Here is a 25,043-nt window from a genome sequence, read left to right as displayed (position 1 = left end):
AAAACTATATCAAGATACACTATATAGCCAAAAGTATGTAAACATCGGACCGTCACACCTATATAAGCTTTTTGGACATCCCATTTCAAACGTGGGCATTAATATGGAATTGGCGATTCTTTGTGGCTATAACAGCTTCCACTCTTCTGAGAAGGCTTTCCACAAGATTTTGGAGTGTGTCTGTGGGAATTTGTGCCCATTCAGTCAAAAGAGCATTTGTAATGATGGGAAGGCCTGGCTCGCTATCGACATTCCAAATTCATCCCAAAGGTGTTCAGTGGGGTTGAGGTTAGAGCTCTGTACAGGCCACTGGCGATCCTCCACACCAAACTCATCAAACCATGTCTTTATGAAACTCACTTTGTGCAGTGGAGCACCGTCATGTTGGAACAAGAAAAGGCTTTCTCCAGACTGCTGCCACAAAGTTGGAAGCAAAGAATTGCCTAAAATATCTTTGTATGCTGTAGCATTAACATTACCTAGCCTAAAACCCTAAAAAAATAAATAAATAAATAAAACCCCTTAAACTTCAAACCAAATAAACCAAACTTAACTGTTGCCACTATGCATTCTGGTAGGAGGCGTTCTCCTGGGATCCACCAAATCCAGATTTGTCCATCAGACTGCCAGATAGTGAAGCGTGATTCATCACCCCAGAGAATGTTTCCATTACTCCAGAGTCCAGAGAGGTGATCTTTATTTCTTTATTTAACATATAATGATTGAAAGAAAAAACTAAATCTTGTCATGAAAAAAGTGTTTTTCTTAAATCTATGTGTGCCACAGTTGTTGGCACCCCTAGAAATTTTGATGAGTAAAATCTACCTGAAGTGTACTCCCGTTCATATTTTATGTTTTTAAGTTTACGTGAGCGATTAGGAACACTGGGGAATATATATGAAATGAAACACAAGCCAATTCCTTTAGTCATCCATTGCTATGAAGAAGACCAGAGAATACAGCAATGATGTACAACAAAAGGTTGTAGAGCAGCTGAAAGCAGGAAATGGGCTCAAGAAAATAACTAAACAGTTGAAAATGCCCATTTCCACAATCAGGACAATGATTAAGAACTTCAAGCCAATAACCAACATGTGGATTCTCTTCTTCAGTTCATCTCACAGGATCTGGAGAGGTTCTGTATGGAGGAATGGTCTCACTTTGTCATGTGTTCTCCAGTCTCATTAAGCATTATAGAAGAAGACTCAGAGCTGTTAACTTTGCAGAGGGAGGATGCACAAAGTATTAAACAAAGGGGTGCCGACAATTGTGGCACACACAGATTTGAGAAAAATATTTATTTCCTGGTAAGATTTATTTTATTTTTTTATTGTTGTACTTCAAATGAAAATGAGATTTTTTATTATTTCAAATGAAAGCTCAAAAGCATAACCAGTTACAGCCTTTTTTTGCTTATGTTAATCAGGGGCGCCAGGATTTGTGGAGGGTTCTGTATATTAAAGCATAGTAACAAAGGCTTATTACTTACTAAGGCTTATTATTCAGTAAGTACAGGGACTTCAGTGCAAACTGGTTTAGCCGTTCTTAGGTTATAAAGGTGTGTAATAAAACTTTGGGCCTGCCGTCAGGCCGTGGCCATGTAAGGGGTTAATTCTGGAAAATGGTCAAGTAAAAATATTTTTTTTTTGGTACATAAAACTGCACAAATGTCTTAAGTGGAAAAAGATTAAATAAAATACAAGACAACTGTACAATATGGGCCCTTTAAAGTCAGAGAACTAACCTTTCACTCTCTCCTGCAGACCACACGTACAAACTCACACGAACAGAAACCGGCTTTAAAATAAATGAAGAGCCTAGCTGGGCTGAAACGTAGTGTATTTTAATAATGAACAGCTCCTCCAGCTCTGAGTAAGACATTAACGGTCCACTAGAGGGACTCTGAAGCTACATGGGAAATGGTGAACGGGAACGGAAGTGACGTTCAGGAAAGTGTACATGTTTGTGTGTCATGTGATAAACACAGCAAACGAGAGACGGAACCCATCAAAACGGTGTAGATAAAGGTAATAACGCTCATGCCTGATTCAGTTCTCTACTCTTTATTTACTTAAATATATCTTAAAGTGCACGAATAACACCGCAGATTTATAATATGCTTCACAAAGTCTTCTCTTAAAGCAGTTAAGCTCGCTGACATACAGACACAGGTCTGCTTGTGGTGAAACACAGACATGTTCCGTGTTCACTTCTCGTTTCTTTCATTAACTTGGTTTACAGCCGCTTTAACTGATTAATTCGCCGTTGTGTTGCAGGGAGCAGCGCACAGGGCTACTCGTAGCCAACAGTAACTTAATACAACATGGCAGATGTGAGTGTTTTAGTTCAGTCCCTTGTCTGAATCTGAAGTCGTGATGCTCTGTTTTGAGCTTTTTGTGTGTGAACTAAATCAACGCAGCATTTAACCCGTGTAATATGTCTGATTTCCCGACTGCAGGATTTGAAGAGATACTTATACAAACAGTTACCAACGTAAGTAGCATTTTTACAACTTGAACGCCTTGAGCAGTGAATGTGTTGAGAGCAAACGTTTCTCATTTTCCAGGTCAGTCAGGTCGTTACATGCGTGCAGTGATGATGGTACAACAAGAATGTATGTGCAAAATTTCGGGTAGCAGATGACATGTTGGTCCAGGCTTGTGTTGTCTTTGACTGGACCTTATTCACTCTTGCAGATAGAGCTGGGTGATATGGCAAAAATGTAATATCACAATACTTTTTCACGATACATGATAAGTCACAATGTTTGTTTTTTTCTGCTGTCTGGTAGGTTGGAACAGTCAACATACTTGCACATTTTTTCCACAAAAATACTATCAAAAACTGAATACATTGAATTGTGTTCAACATTTCACATACTGAGCTGCTCAAAATCCAGTTAAACAGGACTAATTATGCACTCTTTGTAATCAAACAAGCAGTTGGGAAGTGTTTTTAAGTTCTGACCATGTCCATGATGGCATATTGTGACATAAATTATCACAATAACAATAATTATTGTGATAATGCCCAGCCCTATTGGCAGTCATACCTTCAAGGGTTACAATTCACCATTCTTCAGTGTAAGAATCCCAAATGTCTGTAAATTAGGAGTAAAGCAGAATTGAGTGATTGACATCTTAACTGTAGTAAACCCAGAGAATCACTTTCTGAGTTGAATAAATGTAAAAATGTCACTCAGTAAACAAAGAGGAGGGTTTGGATATAACTAAGACTTAACACTCTCATTATAGCGGTGTCAACACATTTCTAGAAGTCTATTATAGGCTCACATTTCCAGGACATATGTAAAAAATGTATCACTGCTGTTGGAAGAAAACCTTGTGTCTCCATTTGTCATTTTTCTGACATAATTTGAAAATGATGTTGCCCTTTACATTGTTTGTAAATTTCATGATGAATGGACCAAAAGAAATGACCCAAAATAACTTGGAAAAAAGTCTGGTTCCATTGACTTACGTTATAAGTAGTTTTTTTTCCTTCTCCTGTGAAAGTTGTCATTTTGGAGATACAAGGTTTTCTTCTGACAACAGCGATATGCACAGAACAGAACTGACGGTTGTGACGTAATTGGAAATCTGACCCCATTTCTATTGTCTGTAAGGTGTCTAATAAAATCTGTATTATATGTATTATAAATGATTTTATATAGAATTAATTGATAAACTACATTTTAAGAGGTAAGAATGAAGTTACATGAGAGCAAACATGTCAGAAAGAGTGTAGCACACTTTGACTTTCAACATTATTTCAACTAGTGGTTACATGCTCACATTATGTATACAGTAATAATTCTCTTCTTGAATGTCTATCAGGGTGGAAGGACTACATGCAATAGTAGTAACAGACAGAGATGGAGTTCCTGTAATCAAAGGTAATACAGTTAATCATGTTCTAGTCAGTGTGATTTTAGTATGAAAACTGCTGCTTGGTTTTGTTCCATACTGTTTGTACTGCTTGTGAATAATCTTTGCTGTTGTGGTTGATGATGTTCCATGAAGTTGCCAATGACAATGCTCCAGAGTACGCTCTGCGGCCAGGCTTTCTCTCCACCTTTGCACTGGCCACAGATCAGGGCAGCAAGCTGGGGCTGTCCAAAAACAAGAGCATCATCTGCTACTACAACACATATCAGGTATTCTACCTCGCAAACCCAATTTCAGTTTCACTTGATTATTTGCACTTGAAATTAGTTTAAGTTTCTGAGTGATGTTTTTATGATGTTTGTCTTTGTCAGATTGTGCAATTTAACCGATTACCCCTAGTGATCAGCTTCATTGCAAGCAGTAGTGCCAACACAGGTGAGTATCTGTCAGAAATGCGAATGAGTGACAAAGTTGATGGGACTTGAATTAAAATACTTTACAGTTAGACTTGAACACTCGTAACTCATAACTTAAATTTAGCACGATGATTCAAGGAAATTCTGATGCTAAGTTTGTGTGTTTTAACAGAGAGGCTGCATTGTGGTTGTTTCCTTATTTTGTATATTTTTGGTCATATACTGATGTGAGAGACACAAAATAACAAGGAACAGAGCAACCAGTTTTTTTTTAATATTGTCTCATTGATCTAATGACTCCAGTGAAATGGCTGCCTATATATACCATTTTGGAGCCAACTGGCCAAGACTGCTGATGTAAACATGTCCAGATGTAAGAAAAAAGATAAAGTAAAAGGGTTCTTTGGCTGTCTTTGAGGCTGTAGTGTTTAGTGACTGTCTTGTTTGTGAGCTTTGGTTTGCAACCACTGGTTATCTTCACCAGATAACATATCATACAGAAGAGCCATACTTGGAAACATATCATGATAATTGCATGAGGTGGGTAGTATCAGTTACTGATGGGTTTCTGCAACTGTTATTTTTAGGTTTGATCATCAGTTTGGAGAAGGAGCTTGTTCCGCTGATTGAGGAACTGAGGCAGGTGGTAGAGGTCGCTTAGGAGTCACGTAAATTTACAACTACTGCACATCATACACCTGCATCAGGTCATGGGAGCCACACACATGCACCTTGGACATCGCTACAATTCCCTCTTGTGTTGACACACACACACACACACACACACTGGTATGATGTTGGCTGTGAAATGGAATTTTATGTCAGTTGCTCTTGATGCTGTATGTTTCTATTATGAATGTAACCCCCTCTGTTTGTGTTCTTTTCTTCTAATAAATAAATTTGTCTAAGACTTTGATGTACAAAAATACTGTGTATTTATTGAAGATTTACATTTTTACAGAAGTAAATGCAAAGAGAATAGATACTGTTTTCTGCATCCTCCAGCTGGGTTATTTGAAAAACATACTCAGTACAAACTCAGGCTCAGATTATCTAACAAGTTAATCAGACTCTTCTCTGTCAGATAAGAGCCTTTGTATGTCACCTCCACAAGAAAAGTCAAAGAAATAAAGTACTGAAACCACTCAAATATAAACATTGTTTGTTTGATACTCTGTAAAAAGTGGAACAGGACTGAAGTTGATTTAAAGTGTTTTTTTAGGTTTCCACTGATGTGAAGTACTGCTTTTGTTCACCTAAACTAAAAATTTGCTTTGCATTGTTTCATGCACAGTATTTATTTGAGTGGAATAAAATCAGTAAAACTGCTTGTTACCTCATGGAGTATTTTTTTCAGGTTGAACCAACAAACCCATGTTTTTACAGTGTACAGTCATCTCCCTCTCTCTCGGCTCCATTTTACATCTTATTAAATAGTTTTCTCTGTCACATTATAAAACGTCAGATAAAAATCTACTTAAGCATCAGAAATGCTGAAGTATACAGGGTGTGGACAAAATATTGGAATCACCAAATAATCAAGTACCGAGTCGAGAGTAAGGCCATAGTTTTCCTTCATAACTTGGTTTCTTCTTAGAAAGCTGTTACATAAGTCATTATCTGTTTAATAGAATTGTTTACCATTCTTCAAGTAGTAAAGCCTTTAGTCCTCTGAGGAATGGAGGAAGTAGGCATTTATTTGGCACTGCACTCTAGAACTTTCCATATAGGTGCAATAATGTGCAGATCTGTTGATTGAGGCTGTGGAAGGTTTGGACCTTATGAGACTCCACTTAAATTTGTCTAGCAGCGCACATGGGACCAATATAGTGCACCTGATTCTTTTATATGGCCTCATGTTTCCTGCACGACTGTGCAGAGCATTGAACTGATTTGACAGAATGACTGCACTGAAATGGTTGCCTATACCATTTTGGAGCCAGCTGGCAGCAGTTAACAGCTAACAGTTGGCTTTCTGCAGATATGACCGTGTCCGGATGTAAGAAAAGATTAGAAAAAGGTTTTGCGGCAACCTTCGAGGGTGTAGTGTTTACTGACTTGCGTGTGAGCTTTGGTGTGAGACCACTGCTTATCTTCACCAGTGCTGTACGTATAAATAATTTTGCAGTATATGTGGCTGATGCACCTGTACTTTGGGGTCTATTTGGCCTCATGATGCTTCACATATACAGTCATATACAAAAGTTTGGGCGGCCCTGATCAAATTAGATTTGGTTGATTTTCTAAGTGAAAATAAGTTTACACATCCTCTTCAGGGAACACACTTCTGCCCATTGTTTTTGCACAATTACTGTTAACATATTGGAAAAAGATGTGGCCAGCAAATAGAAAATAAAGAGAAATAAATAAAAACTGCACTAAAATTGCAGAAAGCTATATAAGTTGTTCCCTGTAGAGGACATGTTAACATATTTTCACTAATAAAGCGTAGTTTGACCAGGGGTGTTAAAACTTTTGCATATGATAGGATAAGCCTGATTTTCAGACCTCCTTTAAAACTGACGACCATCTTCGTAGCTGCCTTTGTAACAGTGATTTAGTCAACATTTTTTTCATGCTGTTTCTGTTATTTTGTCCACACCATGCAGCAGTGCACTACAGGTGGCTCCACAGTGAAAAGACAACTGTTCAATTAGTCAGAATGATAAGCAGCCTTCTTTGAAAGCCCCGTTTGTAAATGTCATCAGATCCGCTTTGTTTCTTAATCTGATATCCGTAATCTCCCATCCTCAGAGGTGGTCAGCATGACAGAAAAGAAAGTGTCATTATGACACAGTATCTCCACTCAGATTATGTGTGATTCATAGACTTCCTTTGCAACAATGCCTTGACATCAGATTACACTGGCCATAGGGATGAGTCTAGACCCTAATCATCTACAGACCTCTGACCTTTCTATCAGAACATCCTCTTGTATCAGTCTTAACAGCACGCACAGCTCACACTCTCATGTCTTCATCCTGTTCTGATCATCATCGGCCTTTTTTTATCTGCGACTGAAAAAGGGTGAGGTTACTGTTAGACAAAGCAGACCAGATTTTCCCTGTAATTAATCACTGATTGTTAACAATACGAATATTCCAGAAGGATGACCATGATTATAAATTACACACATGTATATTAGAATACTATAATATAACACTACAGTATAAGCATTATAATAATAATTTAACAGCTTCTGGTCATTCCTAACTCTTTGTATGTGGGTGTTTCACTGCACGGATGGGTTAAATGCGGAGGTCTAATTCCACAGTGTGCAAACACAGTTGGCTGATGGTTCTGAATTCAATTCAATTCAATTCAATTTTGATGTCCTCACCAGTTTCCAACGTAGAATCTTGATCCATTCATCAGCCTCCACGCCAGATTTCGCACACAGATAAAACGTCCTTTCAGGGAACACTAGACTGAAAAGAGACACATGACACATAACATGACATGAAAAGAGTAGCAGTAATAGCAGTAAAGTTAAATTAAATTGAATAAAACATAAAATGTGAGCTGTGCAAAAGTAATTGCACATTACATTTGAAGAAAAAAATAAAAATGGCACACTAAAATTGGCAAAAAATGCCATACAGAAGTTCTCTGTAGAGGTTTTTTTTTTACGTAAATCAACAAAACATCATTTCGCTGCTGTCGGAAGAAAACCTTTTATCTCCATTTTGACATAATTTGAAAACGCCTATTTCCCTATACATTGTGTGTAAATTTCATGACGAACAGACCAAAAGAAATGACCCAAAAGTCTGGTTCCATTGACTTACATTACAAATAAAGTAGGTTTTTTCCTTCTCCTGTAAAGTTATTATTTTGGAGATACGAGGTTTGATGAGGGGTGTTCAAATGTTTTCATACAACTGTACACTGTAAAAATTGTTTCATCAGTTCAATCTAAAAAAATTACTTCATGTGGGAACAAGTGACTTAATTAGTTTTATTCAACCTAAACAAACTCTGAATGAAAGATCACTGAAATCAAAGTAATTTGTTGAGTTTAGTAAAACTAATTCTATTGCTTATTACCTCAATAAGTCATTTTTTAGGTTGAGCTGACAAAACACTTTTTACAGTGTATGTAAGGAATGCATTAGAAGTTCCAAATAGAGGAGTCACTAAAAGTGGGTTTTTAGAGTGGCTTTCTGTAAAATAAGCTGCAGAGTTTGTAAGACAGTGAGGGCAGTGTGAAGAGGGTGAGTGTGCTGAGCTCTCCTTTGTGCCTAGGTGTGTTTCTTGTTGCACTTCCCCATTTTAGAGTTCAGCAGGCAGGAAACACCCCCCACACACACATACACGTCAGAAGAAATAGAAGGGCAGTGACTGAATCAGGGCTCTCACCAGAAACAGTTAACTCTTTCCTGACTGTAATCAAACTGAACAGCCGAGCATGCGGTCAGATCCAGTGTCCGAATGGGCTCTACAAACTGACAGGAAAAAAGTCATTATTGGCACATGGTTGTTTCATGAGTGCTTAAAGTAACCGCAACGTTTTAAACTTACCATTTTGTCTTTGAAGTACTTAAGCTCATTTCTGTTCAGTGTGAACCATCGTTGTTTCCAGTTCTGACACAAAGTGAGAGAAACGCTGTCAGATAAATACACTCGAAGCACCCAGATGACTTTGTGATGTTATTACAGATAGTATTTGTTCATCACACATCAACCCTTAAAAGACTAGAGTTGTTAGTCATTTTGAGACGTTTAATTTGCATTATTATTTAACTGTAATTTCATAAATAGTTATGACTTGAATTCCATTCACTTTCTGTATTGAGAGGTCTTCCTACTATTTCCTGATTGCGTAAAGGATGATTTTTTGTTTCTGCAAAACAATATTGGTCACACAGCAACATATCATCAAATTTAAATTATAATAAAACATCATGTCCAAATTGAAAGCTTCTATACTTTTGACTGAATTTTGCAGCTTGTTTCAATGAGAAACTGGAACATCTTTTTGTTATCACTATAACTGTGATGACAAAGTGTTAAATGTTAATGTTACATATAATGTTGTTCATACACACACACACACACGCAATCTAAGCTGTTTATCCTCCTGGGTCACAGGGGGTGTTGGAGCCTATGCCTGTGCTCTCTGGGCGGAAGGCAGAAACACCCTGGACAGGTCGCCAGTCCATCACAGGGCAGACACACAGACGTACACATTCACAACTAGGGGTGATTTAGCATCTCCAATTGGCCTGACTGCATGTCTTTGGACTGCAGGAGGAAACTCACACAGACACATGTAGAACATGCAAACTCCGCACAGAAAGAACCCTGGTCACCCGGCCTGGGGAATCGAATCCAGGCCCTTCGTGCTGTGAGGTGAAAACCTTGTATCTCCTTTTTTTCATTTCTTTTTTTTGACGTGATCTGAAAATGCCAGTGTGCCTTTACACTTCGTCAGAATTTCACGATAAATGGACCAACATGATTTGTCTAAAATGACTAACTTTCATTAAAAGTTAAGAAGGTTTTTCCTTCTCCTGTAAAGTTACTATTTAGGAGGTTTTGTTCTGAAAGCGACAAAGTATAAAAATGCAGTTTTGTATTTAATATGTATACAGTATGAAGTGAGAATTCATCTGGCTTTTCTTACCTTTATGATAGCTCCTTGTTTTACCAGATAGCCCTCTTTTGTTCCCAGCTGCAGGAAGATACACAGTGAACAACAGGAAGTCTAATGTGCAGATATGTGTGATAGACATAACTGTTAAGAATAACAGATTTTTGTTGAATGAATGTGTCCAGTGTTAGTATAATGTTTTTTTAAACAGGACAAACTTGGTATCTTCACTGTAAAATGTTTTATTCAGCAAATGAAACATTAATTCATGTTATGAACAAAGATTTTCATTAAAAATAGTACTGGTTTAGGTAATCAAGCTTTAGTACTCTGATGAAATTATTTTGCGGTGAGTATGTGAGTGAGTATGTGAGATGTTGTTAACGTACCGATGGGGCGCAGGGGACCAAGTCACTTTCATGGCGTCCTGTCTGCATGGCTGTGTGCACACATACAGACTCGTAGATGGACGGCTCCTCCACTTGTCGGGGGTAAGGGACCCGCAGCACTATCAAGTTACCTAGGCAACGGCAATGATACAGAGAGTACAGTCACGATACTGAGGCTGGGGAGCCAGAGAGAGAAAGAAGAAAAGATATGTGTGGCTGTGACAGCATGTGTGCGTGTGCGTTTGGCAGACCTGTCTCACTGCCCAGGAGTGGCTGATTGGCCAGATGACTGGTGAAATCCTGAAGAGTGGCGAACTCATTGAAGCCGAAGGAATACCTGCCACCCTGCCGGCGTACGTGAAAGTGCTTCACTGAGTCCTTTGCTCTGGAGGAGACAGCCAAGACTTTTAGTCCAAGAAGGGTCTTTTAATGTGTCTTTGGCAGCTTCATTGTTCACTCACTGGCCACTTTATTAGGTACATTTAACATGTATCTACACTAATGTTATTAGGTATTTGCACACTTTGTAGTTGTACAATTGACAACTTTCATTCCAAAATGTAACGTTTTTTATATAACAAGTTTTGGAAAGAATAACAGATGACATACAATGGAAAACATTTTTATTTTTCTAATAAAGGACAGACTGTAGTTCATCTGTTTCTCTACTAAACTTGTTAGCAACCCATTAATGGTCAAGATCTCCACAGAACCCTCACAGAGCAAGTATTATTTGGGTGGTGGATCATTCTCAGCACTACAGTGACGCTGACGTGGTGGTGGTGTGTTAGTGTGTGTTGCGCTGGTACGAGTGGATCAGACACAGCAGTGCTGCTGGAGTTATTAAACACCTCAGTGTCACTGATGGACTGAAAATAGTCCACCAACCAAAAATATCCAGCCAACAGCGTCCTGTGGCCAGAAACTGACCAATGATGAAGGACTAGATGCACACAGTGCAGCAACAGATGAACTAGCGTCTCTAACTCTCTTTACTTTCTAACATGTCAGTGTCACTATAATGCCAAGAATAATCCACCACCCAATTACTACCTGCTCTGTGGAGGTCCTGTGGGGGTTCTGACCTTAGATGAAAAGGGTAAAGGGGGCTAAAATTATGCAGAGAAACAGATGGACTACAGTCTGTAATTGTTGAACTACAAAGTGCACCTATACAGTAAGTGGAGCTGATAAAATGGACAAAGAGTGTAGATACAAGGTAGGTATTCAGTCGTACGCAAAGGTTTAAAGATCCCCTGGTCAAATTACATGTTTTGTTGATTTTCTCAGTGAAAATAAGTTAACACATCCTCTACAGGGAACAAACATAAATGTGGCATTTTTCTGAAATTTCTGGTGCACAATTTCACTTTATTTGCTGAGTTTAACCTATAGGAAAAAAACAGAAATACAAAATGTGCCATAACTTTTGCGCAAGCCACATTTTTTGCTTGATTTCTTTCCAAAACATTACTTTCAATAAACAAACAGTAATTGTTCATTTAAGAATGCAGGAGTGTTTCATCTGTACAACGAGTGTTAACTTATTTTACTTAGAAAAACAAAAACACTGAATTTGTCCAGGGTGCCCAAACTTACAAAGGACTGTACTTACAAGAGTGGTCAGTGAGTAAATATCAAATAACTTGACATAAAATAAAATACTCATGGCACAAAATTAAGAGTTACACCATCCATATCTGTCACAGTAAGAGCAAAAACCGTGTTTGCACTAAAGCTTTATCAGTGCATGATCAGTGGAAACTGGTTTAGGCTTAATGGTCCAGCACAGTTCTTTTGAATATATAATTAAACTGCATTTAGAGGAAGGGAGAGGGGGCGAGCTATATGCAAAATTATCACATCACGGTTTTTAAAAGGAAAAGGGGAACTGAAACATATGAAGGGAAGACAAAAAGAAAAAGAAAATAAGGCATAAAAAGTGCTTGTGTTCAGCACTGTAGCTCAATCTCAAAAGCCTCATACTTCAGAGTTCATACTGAAAAACTAGAGCAAATATCTTTCTGAGCAGAAGTGCTATTCAGACAGGAAGGTTTGACAGTGGTCAGACAGCAGCATTAAAACTTGCAAACACAAGTCAGTAACTTACATCCTCTAACAGCTGGCTTAACCTCGCTATCATCGCTGCCCTCACATAAAAGACAGAGACTATCATCGAAACGTGCAATGAAACATAGCAAGACTCCTGTGTAAACAGCCTTTCAGAGGAAGATACCATGCAAATGATAAACATGTGGAGAGTAACTAACCTTACAGAAATAGCAAAGCAGTCAGGGCCCTTGTTGCTGTTTCTCAGCAGAAAACTCCCATCAACACCATTGGACAAGAGCAGGGCCTCAGCGGCATGGCGGGACAAATCGTAATGGTACCAACTAAAGGGATAGAGAGAAAGAGAGAGAGAGAGAGAGAGAGAGAGAGAGAGAGAGAGAGAGAGAGATTTGACAGTAAGGTGTTGGTTATTGTAATGGAAACTTTTCCAGGTGATAACATCAAGGGATTTAATTTCAGTCTGGCAAGCTAAAACACTGATGATTCTGCTTGGGAATCTTGAAGTGCAACAATCCAGAATGTTTTTCCTCTATCAAATGTCTCTAAACATGCTGTAGTCATTTGTAATTGTTTTTTCACTTATACTTATACTTCACTTACATGTTGCTAGAGGCTTTATATACAGTATGCTGATGCACTAAACAACTGCAGTCCACAGGTAACATGTCATAGATGTCTTTTAGAGCCAGTGCTGTGATAAGCAATGGGTCATTTGTCGATACAAGGCTGGCTTTACTCTGAAAACACATTGAAACAACTGAAGGAGTGAGTCTCTTCCCAGCCAAGTAAAGGCTACAGGAAATAAAACGCTAATATTCAGATAAGACCACAAGTCCAGCACTCAGACTTGCTCTCTTCAGAGCAACATAAAGAAGTACTGAGACTACTGTACGCTAAAGGAGAATCCACTGATTGTTCTAAATTTGCAGAATTGAACTATTAAGATGTCATTATTCAAAACGGCTTGATATGACATGCTGTGTTCTAGAGACACTTTCTGAGTCTGGATTGTTCACAGTGATGGTGATAGGAACCAGACGTCTGAAACGTTTTATGTTTCTAAAAGTTTTATATAAAATAGTTATGAATACACTGCATCTTCTTTATCCAGGACATGTCCCCCTTTTGGGACCTAAAAACCCTGTCCCCTGTCACCCTCCAGTGTCCTCCTTTTTGAAAAACAAAATATGGTCACCCTGGTTTTACTATATTTTTGAGATATGTTTTTGGTCTAAAATATATTTTTGTTCATTCACAGGTGCATGCAGGGTGTTCTAAGGCAAAATTGTACCCCAATTTTTTTTCCAGATTTCCTACTGTTTTAAAAGATGACACATTGTCACTGTCAGAATAAAACTTTGCATCTCCACTTTTATCATTTTTCTTTTTTTTCTGCAGAATTTGAAAATGCCAGTGGCCCTTGTTCCATTAGCCTCCATTGAAAGTTTTAAGTTTATAAGGTTTTGTTCTGTGTGTCTGTATATGAAAATCTACATTTAAAATGTGAAAATGGTAAGTTTCTCTACATCTTCCCAGTTCACACCTAACCACTCTGAGTGACTGTTAACACCAGTGAATTAATTATGCATAAATGTTGAAAAAATCTGTGGAACTACACTTTAACAATACAACACCTCTCTTATAAATTCTGTTAGCTGAGGCCAGTTGTCTCAAATTTACACTTGTTAGACAGAGGCCTGTTTTTGGTTTGACGACGTGTACGTCTCTCTGGCTATCGGAGCACATGCGAAATCAAAGCCCTATTTCCTCATAATTACCACAGGGATTTTCCACTTGAACTGTTCATACAGAAATAGCAGCATGAAACTCATTATAACGTTTAGCCAAACAGATTTTATTTAATTAAAAAAAATCTCATTTCCTCCACACCTACCTCTAAGTTGGACTTTGGACACAAAACTGTCATGTGGGTCCTTTATAGTTGCCAAACAAACTAAAGAATCAGTTATTTTCCTATGGATGATGCTGCTTCATATCACTGTAACAAGGTGTGAAGCCTTGAGCTGAACACAGTGATGGTGGCTTGCAAGCGGTGGACAGTAACTAATTTTATCGAATCGGTTACATGTACCTTACCTTTTAGCCACACAGTTTGATGGATTTGAAAAAAATCAAGGTTAAAATTTAACAAACTAATTTCTTCTTTTAAGGATTCACTGTATTTTGTTGTGTTGCTCTCACCTCTAGGAGATCAAAGTCCCAAAAAGAGAATAACCGCTATACAGTCTAAGAAAAAAGGGTCTCAACACCGTCAGAAAAAAAGGTATTGAACAAGTACAATTTTTGTTCATCAAGGTATAAACTGTGTAAATGTACCCTCAAAGGCACAACAACGGTTTTAAAGTCCAATTGTGTACCTTAAATAAGTTTTTCTCTGGGGTTTTCAAACAGAACAGTAAAATAAAAGCCTGGGGTCAAGACAGGGTCTGTAGAGTCAATACAACTTAGAAAATATAACTGCAGTGAAATATGGTGCAATTATGATTCCTAACTAAAGGTACTGAAGTCGTACCCTTGAGGTTCCCACACCAGTGACATCAGTACCTTGTGTGTATAGTGTACACTGTATAGTGCCAAAAGATTGTAACAGTAGCAGAACACTTTTTGGTGCTACATGAAACAAAGTTTGAGCGCCCCGGTCAAATTAAACTTTGTTGATTTTCTAAGTGAAATAAGTTAACACATCCTCTACACAGAACAAACTTAAATATCTAATTTTTCTGCAAACTGTAGGGCATACTTTCTATTTATTTGCTGATTTAAACATATTACAGATATTAAAGATAAATATCAAATAGGCATAAATGTATAAATGTGACAACTTTTGCACAGCCTACATTTTATGTTTTTATTATATATAAAATTCAGTAAATCAGCAGTGATCGTGTATTAAAATGTGCTGAAGTATGTTCTCTGTAGAGGTCAGAGGAACTTATTTTCACCCAGAAAAGCAACAAAACAAGTACTTTGACGACTGAACACGTTTTCAACCTTCATTCAACCAGGCAAGGAGCCATTTATACGGTCAGATCGGTCTTTGAGCGTTTACTGTTCTACATTATCACTGTCTTTACTAAAGAACCTCTGAAGAACCCCTTTAAAGGGTGATAGATGCTGATGTACTGAGAAGATCCACTGCTGATCTGACACTTTTTCGCATGTTTCTGGCAGCAACAGAAACCTTTATTTGAGCGGTCTGGCTGGTTTAACCAGTCACTGAGTTCAGCAAACACCCGTCATGTTAACGGATACATGAAAACAGGCGGTAAATCTAGCGAATTGTTAGGCAGACTCAGCAGATTCGAGCCTTCAACTTCAAAACAAACGAATATATTCATCTTTTTTGGCCACCTAACTACTAATTCTTATGAGAGGTGTCAATGGTAATACTACAGTAAACTGCATCGTGCAGTAATTTCGGTAAATTTATTTACACTAGTGTACTACAGGACTGATCAAGGACTATAGGAATATTAAAGGGGGGCGAAAATATTAGATTAAAGATTAACCTAGAAATACTATACAGCGCTTACAGTATTATATACTATTGCACTGGTGGAGCTGAATCATTGCAAACTACCATAAACAGTCACACAAACACGACTAAGACTCACCTCACAGACTCCAGCTCGTCCACATCTTCTCCGCAGCTGGGATTGGAGCTGCACACGCTCATGTCTGAGGAGCTGCAGGATCAGCGCCTTTTCACCTCAGCACAGCGAAGCCGAAGCGCGACTGGACTTGAACGCCTTTACAAGAGGAAGTTACAGTCGCGCTCACGACACCGGGGAGTGACGGCGCACTGCCCTGTACGGGAGGGGGCACTCTGACACTTCACACCCCACTGCAAGTGTAGAGTGCGTAATGGACAAAAGGCTAAGATCTGTTTCCATATTTAGAAATTTAGAAAAAGCACCTATTTTTATAACAGCGCCTATAATTTCCATCAGGAAATGAGGGGGTTTGTAGATTATGAAATTCTGAAATAAGGAATAAACAGATGCATAGATACAAAACAGACTGAAACAAACAAAATGTGACTGTCTCTGTCTCTGTCTCTTTCCCTCCCTCTCTCTCTCTCTCTCTCTCTCTCTCTCTCTCTCTCTCTATATATATATATATATATGAGAGAGAGAGAGAGAGAGAGAGAGAGAGATGTAGTCAGGAATATTCTTGTTATTTTGCCTCTGCACCACTACATTTCAATTGATTTGAAATGAAGCAAGTAAGATGTGATTGAAGTGTAGACTATTACATTAACCGTTTAGGAATTACACCTATTTTTTACATAGATCTTCCATGTTCACAGACTCAAAAGTAACTGGACAACTAACATAGTTATAAATACAAGGATTATTTTAATACTTGATTTGGCTACTCAAAGTGTCTTTTATCACTCTGATAGGTTTGTTTTGTTTTCCTTTTCAACCGAATGGTGGCCCCTTTCACCTGCATCGGACTGTATATGGAGAGTTCCTATTAACAGCTACCAAACGTGTATTTAACACCTGGCATCAACTTCAGACCTTTTACCTCGTTAGTCTTTAAAATGTGTAAAATTACCAACGAACAGGCCACACCTGGCCATGAAACTACTAATCAGTCTGCTGTACAATTATGAGTATGTGAAAACGGAGGACTACGTGAAAAATGGCTGTAATTCCTAAATAGTTATAGTTAAATAATATATTTTTGTTAAACCCCATGAATTAGACCTTAAAGTCTACACTTCACCCACATCTTGACTGCTTCATTTAAGAGTCATCATAGATAGATAGATAGATAGATAGATAGATAGATAGATAGATTACATGGACAGACGTATACAGACTCTGAAACATTCCAGCAATATAGAATTGAATCCCCCTTTGCTGCTATAACAGCCTCCACTGTTCTGGGAAGGCTTCACACTAGATCGGTGGTTTCCAACCCTGGTCCCGGAGAACTACTGCCCTGCACATTTTAGTGTTTACCCTGCTCCCAACACACCTGATCCAGCCAATCCACTTATTAACAAACCCTTCCTGAGTTGAAGTGGATGTGTTTTGGCCGGCAAATACAAAACTGTGCAGGGCAGGGGGTCCTCCAGGACCAGGGTGGGGTACCAATGCACTAGATTTTGTAATCTGGCTGCTGGGATTTGCTCCCGTTCACACACAAGAGCATTAGTTAATCCCTACTGACGTTTAGGTAATAAGGCCTGACTCACAGTCCCCGTTCCAGATCAAAGGTGTTGGATGGGTTGAGGTCTCTGGGTGGGGTCAGGGCTCTGTGCAGGACAGGCAAGTTCTTCCACACCAGAACTTGACGAAACATGTTTTTTTGTACCTCCCTTTGAGCATGGGGGGCACTGCTGCTCTGAAAGACAATTGTTCAGACTGGTAGCTTTTTCCTGGCATCCGCCAAATGTAGAAACGGGACAGATGCCATGCTTCATATGCACTATGCACTTCAGCACTCTGCAGTCCTGTTCTGTGAGCTGGTGTGGACCACCACTTCACAGCTGCTGCTCCTTGAAGTTTCCACTTCTCAATAACACCACTTACAGTTTATGAGTTACAGCTTGTTTCATTGTTAGTAGCAAAGATCCTGTGAATCATTTATTTCAGAGAAATAACAACAGGAAATTTTATCTGAATTAGAGAATAAAGTTGTGACTCGTGGTTGTTCAGTTTTTTATTCCTTGCATAGAAAAAAACACAAACAAAAACAGACATTTTCAATGTCACAATTTTCCAAAAACTAATTAAACACAAATGCATCTTTTGGTCAAGTAAAGGCCTCCTGACATAGGAAAAACTCACTCCATTTGTCCAGGCATTTACATGATCATTCTTTATCATAATGGTGGATCAACACAGGTCACACTCGGATATTCACATTAGTATCTTACTTCCTTTCATAATACATACAGTTCAGAGTCTCTGAGTCGCATGAGACCATTAGTGCTGGTTTACAGAAATAATAAACATGAATAATTCAGTCAATCGACAGCACATTAGCCTTCTGACATGATATTATTCTATTACTGTTCGCATTCATCACAACTGAGATCCACATACAATGCATAGAGTTAAATGTGAAGGTATACAGTACATTCCTATAAATAACTATGTGTGTTGTGTGTTGTAGCTGAAAAAGCTGACAAAAGATAAAAGCACAGGCTTGCACAGGACATAGAACTTCATCCAGTTTTTGGTTAAAAAAAAACAAAAAACAGTTTGTACTAATACTTTGCTACCAACATTCAAATAAGCATGGAATGTCTATGGAAGTCTTACCATAAGATGTTAATATTCGAACTAAATATTGTGATTAATGTATTAGATTTTCTAAGACTATGTTCAAATTATGCATTGCACAAATCTGATTTTTTTGGCTAAAAGTGACACACTGCATACATATCCAATGCGTAGCCATGCAGTCATAGTGAGAACAGTGAGATGTTCTTTCCTCTTTTCTCACATTAATGCTGTCATTTTCCAGTGCTAACATGAAATACATTGCTACTGCAGTAATGGATTGTCTTGTAAGAAATGTTTTTTCTTCCTGTTTTTCATGATGCATGTGGATCTTTCACATTAACCATCCAGGCAGAAAGAGCGTGCCTAAGCAGAAAACAAGAACTGAACAATACTAACCATAATGTGAATGTAGGCCATGTCTTTGGGAGGTTTGTTTGCATTGAATGTTTTTTTTTTCGGCAACTTTTTTTCGTGAAAAACATTAAAAGGAAAAAAAATGTTTTTGGTAGGGTCAAAACTTTGGACTAGTCCTTTCAGGGTCATGTGTTTGGATTTTTATGTGGTCATATACCATGTAACATTTCTGAATGACGGTGCTGTAGCTGAATGGCACCTCTTGTAGTGAATTAACTGCAAAAAGCTGGTTCAAATAAACCACATGCAGACTGGTCCTCACCACATCTCTTCAGCTTCTTTCTACCTGTGGAGTGCTGGAGTGTAGGTGTTATTTAAGGCAACACAGTGTAGTGCCTTTTAGGTATAAACAACACCTTGGTAGTCCATGCTTGGGTCTAGGTCTAGAACAGATCAAGACCCCTTGTGCTGATGTGGGATTAGAAGCAGAAGGTAAGAGTGTGGAGGCACGTCAGTGTTGGGACTGAACACTCTCATTGGTCAGAGCACAGCTAGCTGTGAGATTTGACTGGACCTGCCAAGCATCTCCAAGCCTTTAAAGTGCAATGAGCGACTTCTCAGTTTTGAAGCAATATTTGCTCAAAAAATCTCTGGTCAGGAGAGTACAGAAACTGCTTCCTGACTGCAGTCTACAGAATGAGGGACATCAGCATTCACACTGAGGGTCTGAGGAACGTGATTGGAGGCTTTTTGACTGTCCGGTTTGTTTTCTTTCCACTGATGAATGGTGGCCCAGTACTGCTCTAGGACGGACTTGTCTAGTTTCTGAGCTTTCACCAGGTCAGACGGACAGATGGAGTTCAAGAGAGCGCGGCACAACACCCTGAGAGAGAGAGAGAGAGAGAGAGAGAGAGAGAGAGAAAGAAAGAAAGAGAGAGAGAGAGAGAGTTTTATGAAAAGGTTTGGGCACCTTGGTCAAATTATGTTTCACTGATTTTTGAGAGAGATTTATCTAGGGGAACACACTTCTGCACATTTTCATGCACAATTACTATTTATCTGCTGAATTTAACAACTTAAATACACATACTAAGGCTCATTATTCAGTAACCACAGGGAATTCAATGTAAACTGGCTGAGCTTTCCTTAAGTTTAGAAGTGAGTAATAAAACTTTACGCCCAACGACGGGGCCTGGCCATTTAAGGGGTTAACATATTGGGGAAAAACATGCCATGTTTTATATTTTACGCTTTATTTTTTCAAACATGTTAAACTCTAAAATTAGCAGAAAAACACACATTTAAAGCTACACTACATAAAATTGGGGGAACTGTGCTTCTCTAGTAAAACTGTGTAATTGCATGCAACGTCCAGAAAAACATTGTGTATGGTTGGTTGTGCCCCTATTCCGAGCAGATTACTCTTATGAATGCGAATATGTTGGAAGTGTATTTAAAGAAAACTCATCACATCTCATGTCTTCCGAGGATATGAGTGAATTATCTACTAGTCATCATACCTTCAGCAGTATAAAGTCGATTTGCATTTGACACCTGAACATTGAGCCACATATGATCTGGCCCGAAAAACTCCCAACCTGACAGCTCTGACTTCTAAATTATTATTTCAGGCTTTACAGAGTGATTTACAGCTGCACACTGACACCATATTTTAGCCTGTTTTTTCTCCTGACTAAGTGATGCTACTTCTTTCTATTTTAACAAAAAATCTTACATAGTGCAGCTTTAAGTTAATTCCCTGTAGACGATGCGTTAACCTATTATCAGTATAAGTTTTCCATACGACTATATGTGTATGCTGTGTATGTGTTGTTTTGTGTAGGTGTGTGTCTTAGAGGATGATGTTGTTATCATGAATATGTTTTTAAGTATGGTGACATGATATTTTTGCCGTATTGTGCATCTGTGTTTTACCTGGGCAGTAGAGCTAGTACAGTAGTGAATCCACACACACAGTAGTAGAGTGGCTCAGACATGAGTTTGGTCTCAACGCCATAGGGATTTGTGGGAGAGTTACACGTCACACATGTGACACTGAACACAAGGACAAAGGTGTAGTAGAATGCAGCACTGCCTAGTAACACCACTGCATGTAGCCATGTCTGCAAATCATACAATACACCAAGGTTAGTACAAGTAACAAACAGTGAGTAAATGAGTTGCCAGTGTAACTGTGGTGACAGACAGACAGCTTCACTGAGAAAGAGGAATTTAGCCTGTAAAGCCTTTAAATGAATCCATGAGTCAGTTATAGTAGTTTGGTTTAGTAAAGTTCTGTTACCTTTGTAACATACAGAGACAGATTTATACTCTGTAAGTTAACAATATGGTTAGCCAACTTGGTGCCCTTGTACTGTCTGTCCATGGTAAACTATGAGAGGAGCAGACTACTATATATTACACCCATAGCTGCCAGAACAATGTGAGTGAGCTGCCATTTGACCCCACACTTTTCAAAACACATTGCTCCACCACTTTTTAACTGATCTTTGGTTCATGTCACTTTTTGTTTTTAGGAGGGGGGAGTACAAACATAATAAAATAAAATATTAGCCCCCTTCTCTTGCTGCTGTTCGACTAGTATGATTATTTTTTATTTTTTTAGAACCCAAACATTTTACTCCACCGTCTTTAGAGGTATGGCACCAACCCTGCTTACATCTGCAGGAAGTAGACAGGACCACAGGTGCTTTCTCTTGATCATATGTCAGCAAACTGGCAGGCAAAGACTTTAAAGCATTCTACTGATATGAGGAAATGTTTGCATGTATAATTAGTGTTGCGTTTGTTAATCTAATTTACACACACAAGCACCAAGTTTGACCTGTTTAGCAACATCAAGGGTGAAGGCCAGTCCTATCTATTTAGGATAAGTTGCCGATTGGTCATTTTGCTCCCTAAACCTGCCCAGTTTAGGAGTAGTGCAGTGTGGGGGTTTAAGTGCCCAAGTCAGTCCTTGAATATGAACCTTTAAGTTGCTAGCTCACCTCTCTTAGCACTAGACTACTTGCCACACCATCAGTCTTTTGGGGAAACCAAAGCATGCTCTCAACAGACACTCATTCAAAAAAAAACTAAATACACACACATTATGGAGAAATAAGCGTCTCCTCAACACTGTAGCTGCTTGAGGCAATGCAGTCTGGACAAATGATTCTAGTCTGAGAATCAAGCAATGATGTATTCAGTAAAGCACAATCTAACTCATTTTCATAGTTTACAGTGTAGTATGTGCAGAGAATACTTCTTGGTGATGAACTGTAGCATCCATATCCAATATGATACAATAATCATGCCATGATCCTTTTACTGCCTTTCTGCAAATAAACCAGTTAAATATAAGAGAGTCTGAACATACACTACCAAATAACAGTAATTACTATAATCAGTTACTCTCAATTCAATGAATGATAAATGAAACCCTTATGCAGTCTCCTCTTCCTTTACCCCTTCACAGCACCATCACCATTCAAAACTTCATTAGTTTGACAAGTGAATTCTTATTTTATGGTCCAGTAGAACATAAGCTATATTGGTCCAGTGCTTTCTGTATTGCACAACTGCCCAACCCTAAGTAGCCCTTGTCCAGTAATGACACACAACTTCAGGTTTTCTGCAGTCAACTCAGACTCTCAACTACTGCAGCTGGAGTCGATGAAGTCAGCTTTTTAAATAATAATAATTTTAGGACTGCTCCAGAGCCACTAATACTGGGATATAGTGGAAATGAAACAATCTTAAATGTAGTTTACTTACTTCTTTGAGTTGATACTGATCATAGTGATAGATAAAAATCTGTAATTATATCAAGTTGTGCCAGACAAATTCAAGGTCTATCTGTAGCCTAGTAATCTAATAAACTAATACACTACTCAAACTCTATACACCATATCACATGCATCCAACAAAATGCCCTTGAGCCAATCATGGTGACAAAAGAGTTAACTCCAAGCATTTCGACTCTCAAAGTTGGCCAAAGAGTTGACCCAAACTCCCAGACACATCAGAATCAAAGAATTGACTCTTTTGGACTGTCCTGTTGAGTCAACCTCGCTATCCTGCACATTTCAGTGTTTTTCCTGCTCTAGCTCTAACACACCCATGTCAACAGGAAGGACTTATTAATGACCTGATGGGCTGGGAACAGAGAAGACCCTAATGTGCAGAAGAGGGAGCGTTCCAGGACCAGGATTTGGAACCACTGCTGTGGCGTATTACAGTATGTTATTAGTAGCATATGTACATTATAAAGCACTTCAAAAAGCTTTTGCTTTCAAGTAAACAGTATATTGGCATGCCAAGCTACTCCATACTTGACACTTGGTAACTAATCAATTCTGTTGACTAACCATTGCTGCTAGTTGAGGTCTAGAAGCCTTTTCACTTTCTCTACACTGGTGACACTGTGTATATGGTAATAGCACATCTACTGTGCTTTTATTTTTACAAGTGCTGCTCACCAGCGTGCGGCTCTCTATGACCTGCTGTAGGAGAATGATGAAGAGCGCAGAGCCATTGATAGGGGAACCAAAAGAGAACAGCCCAATGTCTGAGCCCGCATATGCCTGAAACATAGATACAAAAAATATATATAAGAGACAACTCATTATAAAGTAACAGGATAAACACGGTTTTAAGATTTCCGTCACATTTAATGAAAAATAAAAAGAAATGAATTAATGTAAAGTGTAAAACAGATTTATATAGCACAGCAGAACTCACACAATATGGAATGAAGAAGCAGATCAGGCTCTGGTAAAAAGCATCCAGAATGGTCAACCAAAAGGTGGAGGGGAGGTAGGCCTGCAATCAACCAGAAACATATCGGCACTGATTTTACTCACCATTACCAGTCCAGATACTAATAAGAACAAGTGAGAACATATTCATTGAAAGATTCTAAAGCTTCAGAGCCAGAGGCTGTCTCTTGCAACAGTTCCCATTAACTAACAATAGGCATTAAAATAAGCTCTAGCAGTAGATATAACCACATGATAGTAATCAGACCAGTTTCCCCACCTCACAGTTCTGTCCTGCTTTGTAGAGTTGAGGCAGGGAGAGCAGCGTGTTGGCAGAAACATCCTTATCCATTACCCCGTATAGCAGCGGTGGAACAGAGGTAAACAGCAGGTTAAAGAAGATCAGAACCCATGAATTAGTCATAGTGCTACCCGAGAAACCACAGAAAAACTGGAACCAGAACAGCAGGTTCACATACATCTGGAGAAGAGAGAGAGAGAGAGAGAGAAGAGAGGAGTGAGAGAAAAGATAGTTAATCTGTAAAATTCATCTATAAATTTTACAGGTCATGCTAAAAAGTCTGTTATGTCTTATGTGTATAATGTGTATTATAAAATGGATAGTTTCAGTCTTAAAATCTGATTGGCTGAGCTGCAATTGAAGCTACTGTAAAAGTCAATAAAAACCCTTGTATTGTTAATGGAATTCTTTAACTGTAATTTGCTGCTCACATGGACCACTGAGTGAACTGATGAAGTAAGCCCCAGTTTTGCTTGAACTGAGAACCTGATAACTTATTTTCTTAACTAGAACTAGGCTGATCGGTTAGCTAACATGCTGAAAGATGTCGAACTGGGGACCTTCTGAGCTCAAGTGCGGCAGAGATTAGTGTTAATCCTTATCTAATGCTCTAAATTCAATTCATGAAGTCCTTGCTAATTAGCTGATGAACTGAATCAGGTGTTTAATGAGGCTGATGTCTGCAGTGTTTTGGGCCACGAAGACTGGAGCCTGACACATGGCTTACAGACTAAACTACTTCTCCATTAATATGACAGGCTTTGAATTAAAGTACTTACGATTCATGCACAAAACAACCAGGTGTAAACGGGGTCCAACATGTGTAACGTATGCATACTGTATATGTGTATAGGTATGTTATCTGATACTTACCACATTCTTGTAAAAGAAGTATAAGATCATGTTAGCCAGTCGTGTGTAGCACCAATGACCATGGACCAGCAACAGTTTTCTCAAGTGTTTAAATCTAGAGATTGCAAAATCACTGGACATCACCGCCTGGAATG

The 25,043-nt window shown here is 38.7% G+C and overlaps 3 protein-coding genes across 3 annotated transcripts in view; 1 reads left to right on the top strand and 2 right to left on the bottom strand.

The window, feature by feature from the left end:
* The first annotated feature begins 1,922 nt into the window (after positions 1–1,922).
* lamtor3 (late endosomal/lysosomal adaptor, MAPK and MTOR activator 3) lies at positions 1,923–5,229 on the top strand. The gene is made up of 7 exons (XM_036573903.1): positions 1,923–2,027; positions 2,277–2,332; positions 2,459–2,493; positions 3,837–3,895; positions 4,023–4,156; positions 4,259–4,322; positions 4,891–5,229. Exons 2-7 carry the CDS (start codon positions 2,324–2,326, stop codon positions 4,962–4,964), a joined length of 375 nt encoding a protein of 124 aa, XP_036429796.1. The 5' UTR covers positions 1,923–2,027; positions 2,277–2,323; the 3' UTR covers positions 4,965–5,229.
* A 1,433-nt stretch (positions 5,230–6,662) lies between these two features.
* Positions 6,663–16,120, bottom strand: dapp1 (dual adaptor of phosphotyrosine and 3-phosphoinositides). The gene is made up of 9 exons (XM_036573419.1): positions 15,991–16,120; positions 12,556–12,678; positions 10,537–10,670; positions 10,286–10,416; positions 9,930–9,977; positions 8,825–8,887; positions 8,663–8,748; positions 7,644–7,731; positions 6,663–7,320 (listed from the first exon to the last, which is right to left on the bottom strand). Exons 1-9 carry the CDS (start codon positions 16,050–16,052, stop codon positions 7,297–7,299), a joined length of 759 nt encoding a protein of 252 aa, XP_036429312.1. The 5' UTR covers positions 16,053–16,120; the 3' UTR covers positions 6,663–7,296.
* A 1,919-nt stretch (positions 16,121–18,039) lies between these two features.
* atp10d (ATPase phospholipid transporting 10D) overlaps positions 18,040–25,043 on the bottom strand; it is a 28,149-nt gene continuing 21,145 nt past the window's right edge. The window contains 6 exon segments of the mRNA XM_036573902.1: positions 18,040–19,858; positions 20,911–21,098; positions 23,457–23,561; positions 23,719–23,799; positions 24,016–24,216; positions 24,910–25,035. Of these exon segments, the coding sequence (XP_036429795.1) occupies positions 19,630–19,858; positions 20,911–21,098; positions 23,457–23,561; positions 23,719–23,799; positions 24,016–24,216; positions 24,910–25,035 (930 nt within the window). The 3' untranslated portion in view covers positions 18,040–19,629.

The sequence above is a fragment of the Colossoma macropomum genome, unplaced genomic scaffold (genome assembly GCF_904425465.1).
Source record: "Colossoma macropomum unplaced genomic scaffold, Colossoma_macropomum, whole genome shotgun sequence".
In the NCBI taxonomy this organism is placed as follows: Eukaryota; Metazoa; Chordata; class Actinopteri; order Characiformes; family Serrasalmidae; genus Colossoma; species Colossoma macropomum.
This window is presented reverse-complemented; position numbering and strand designations above follow the sequence as displayed.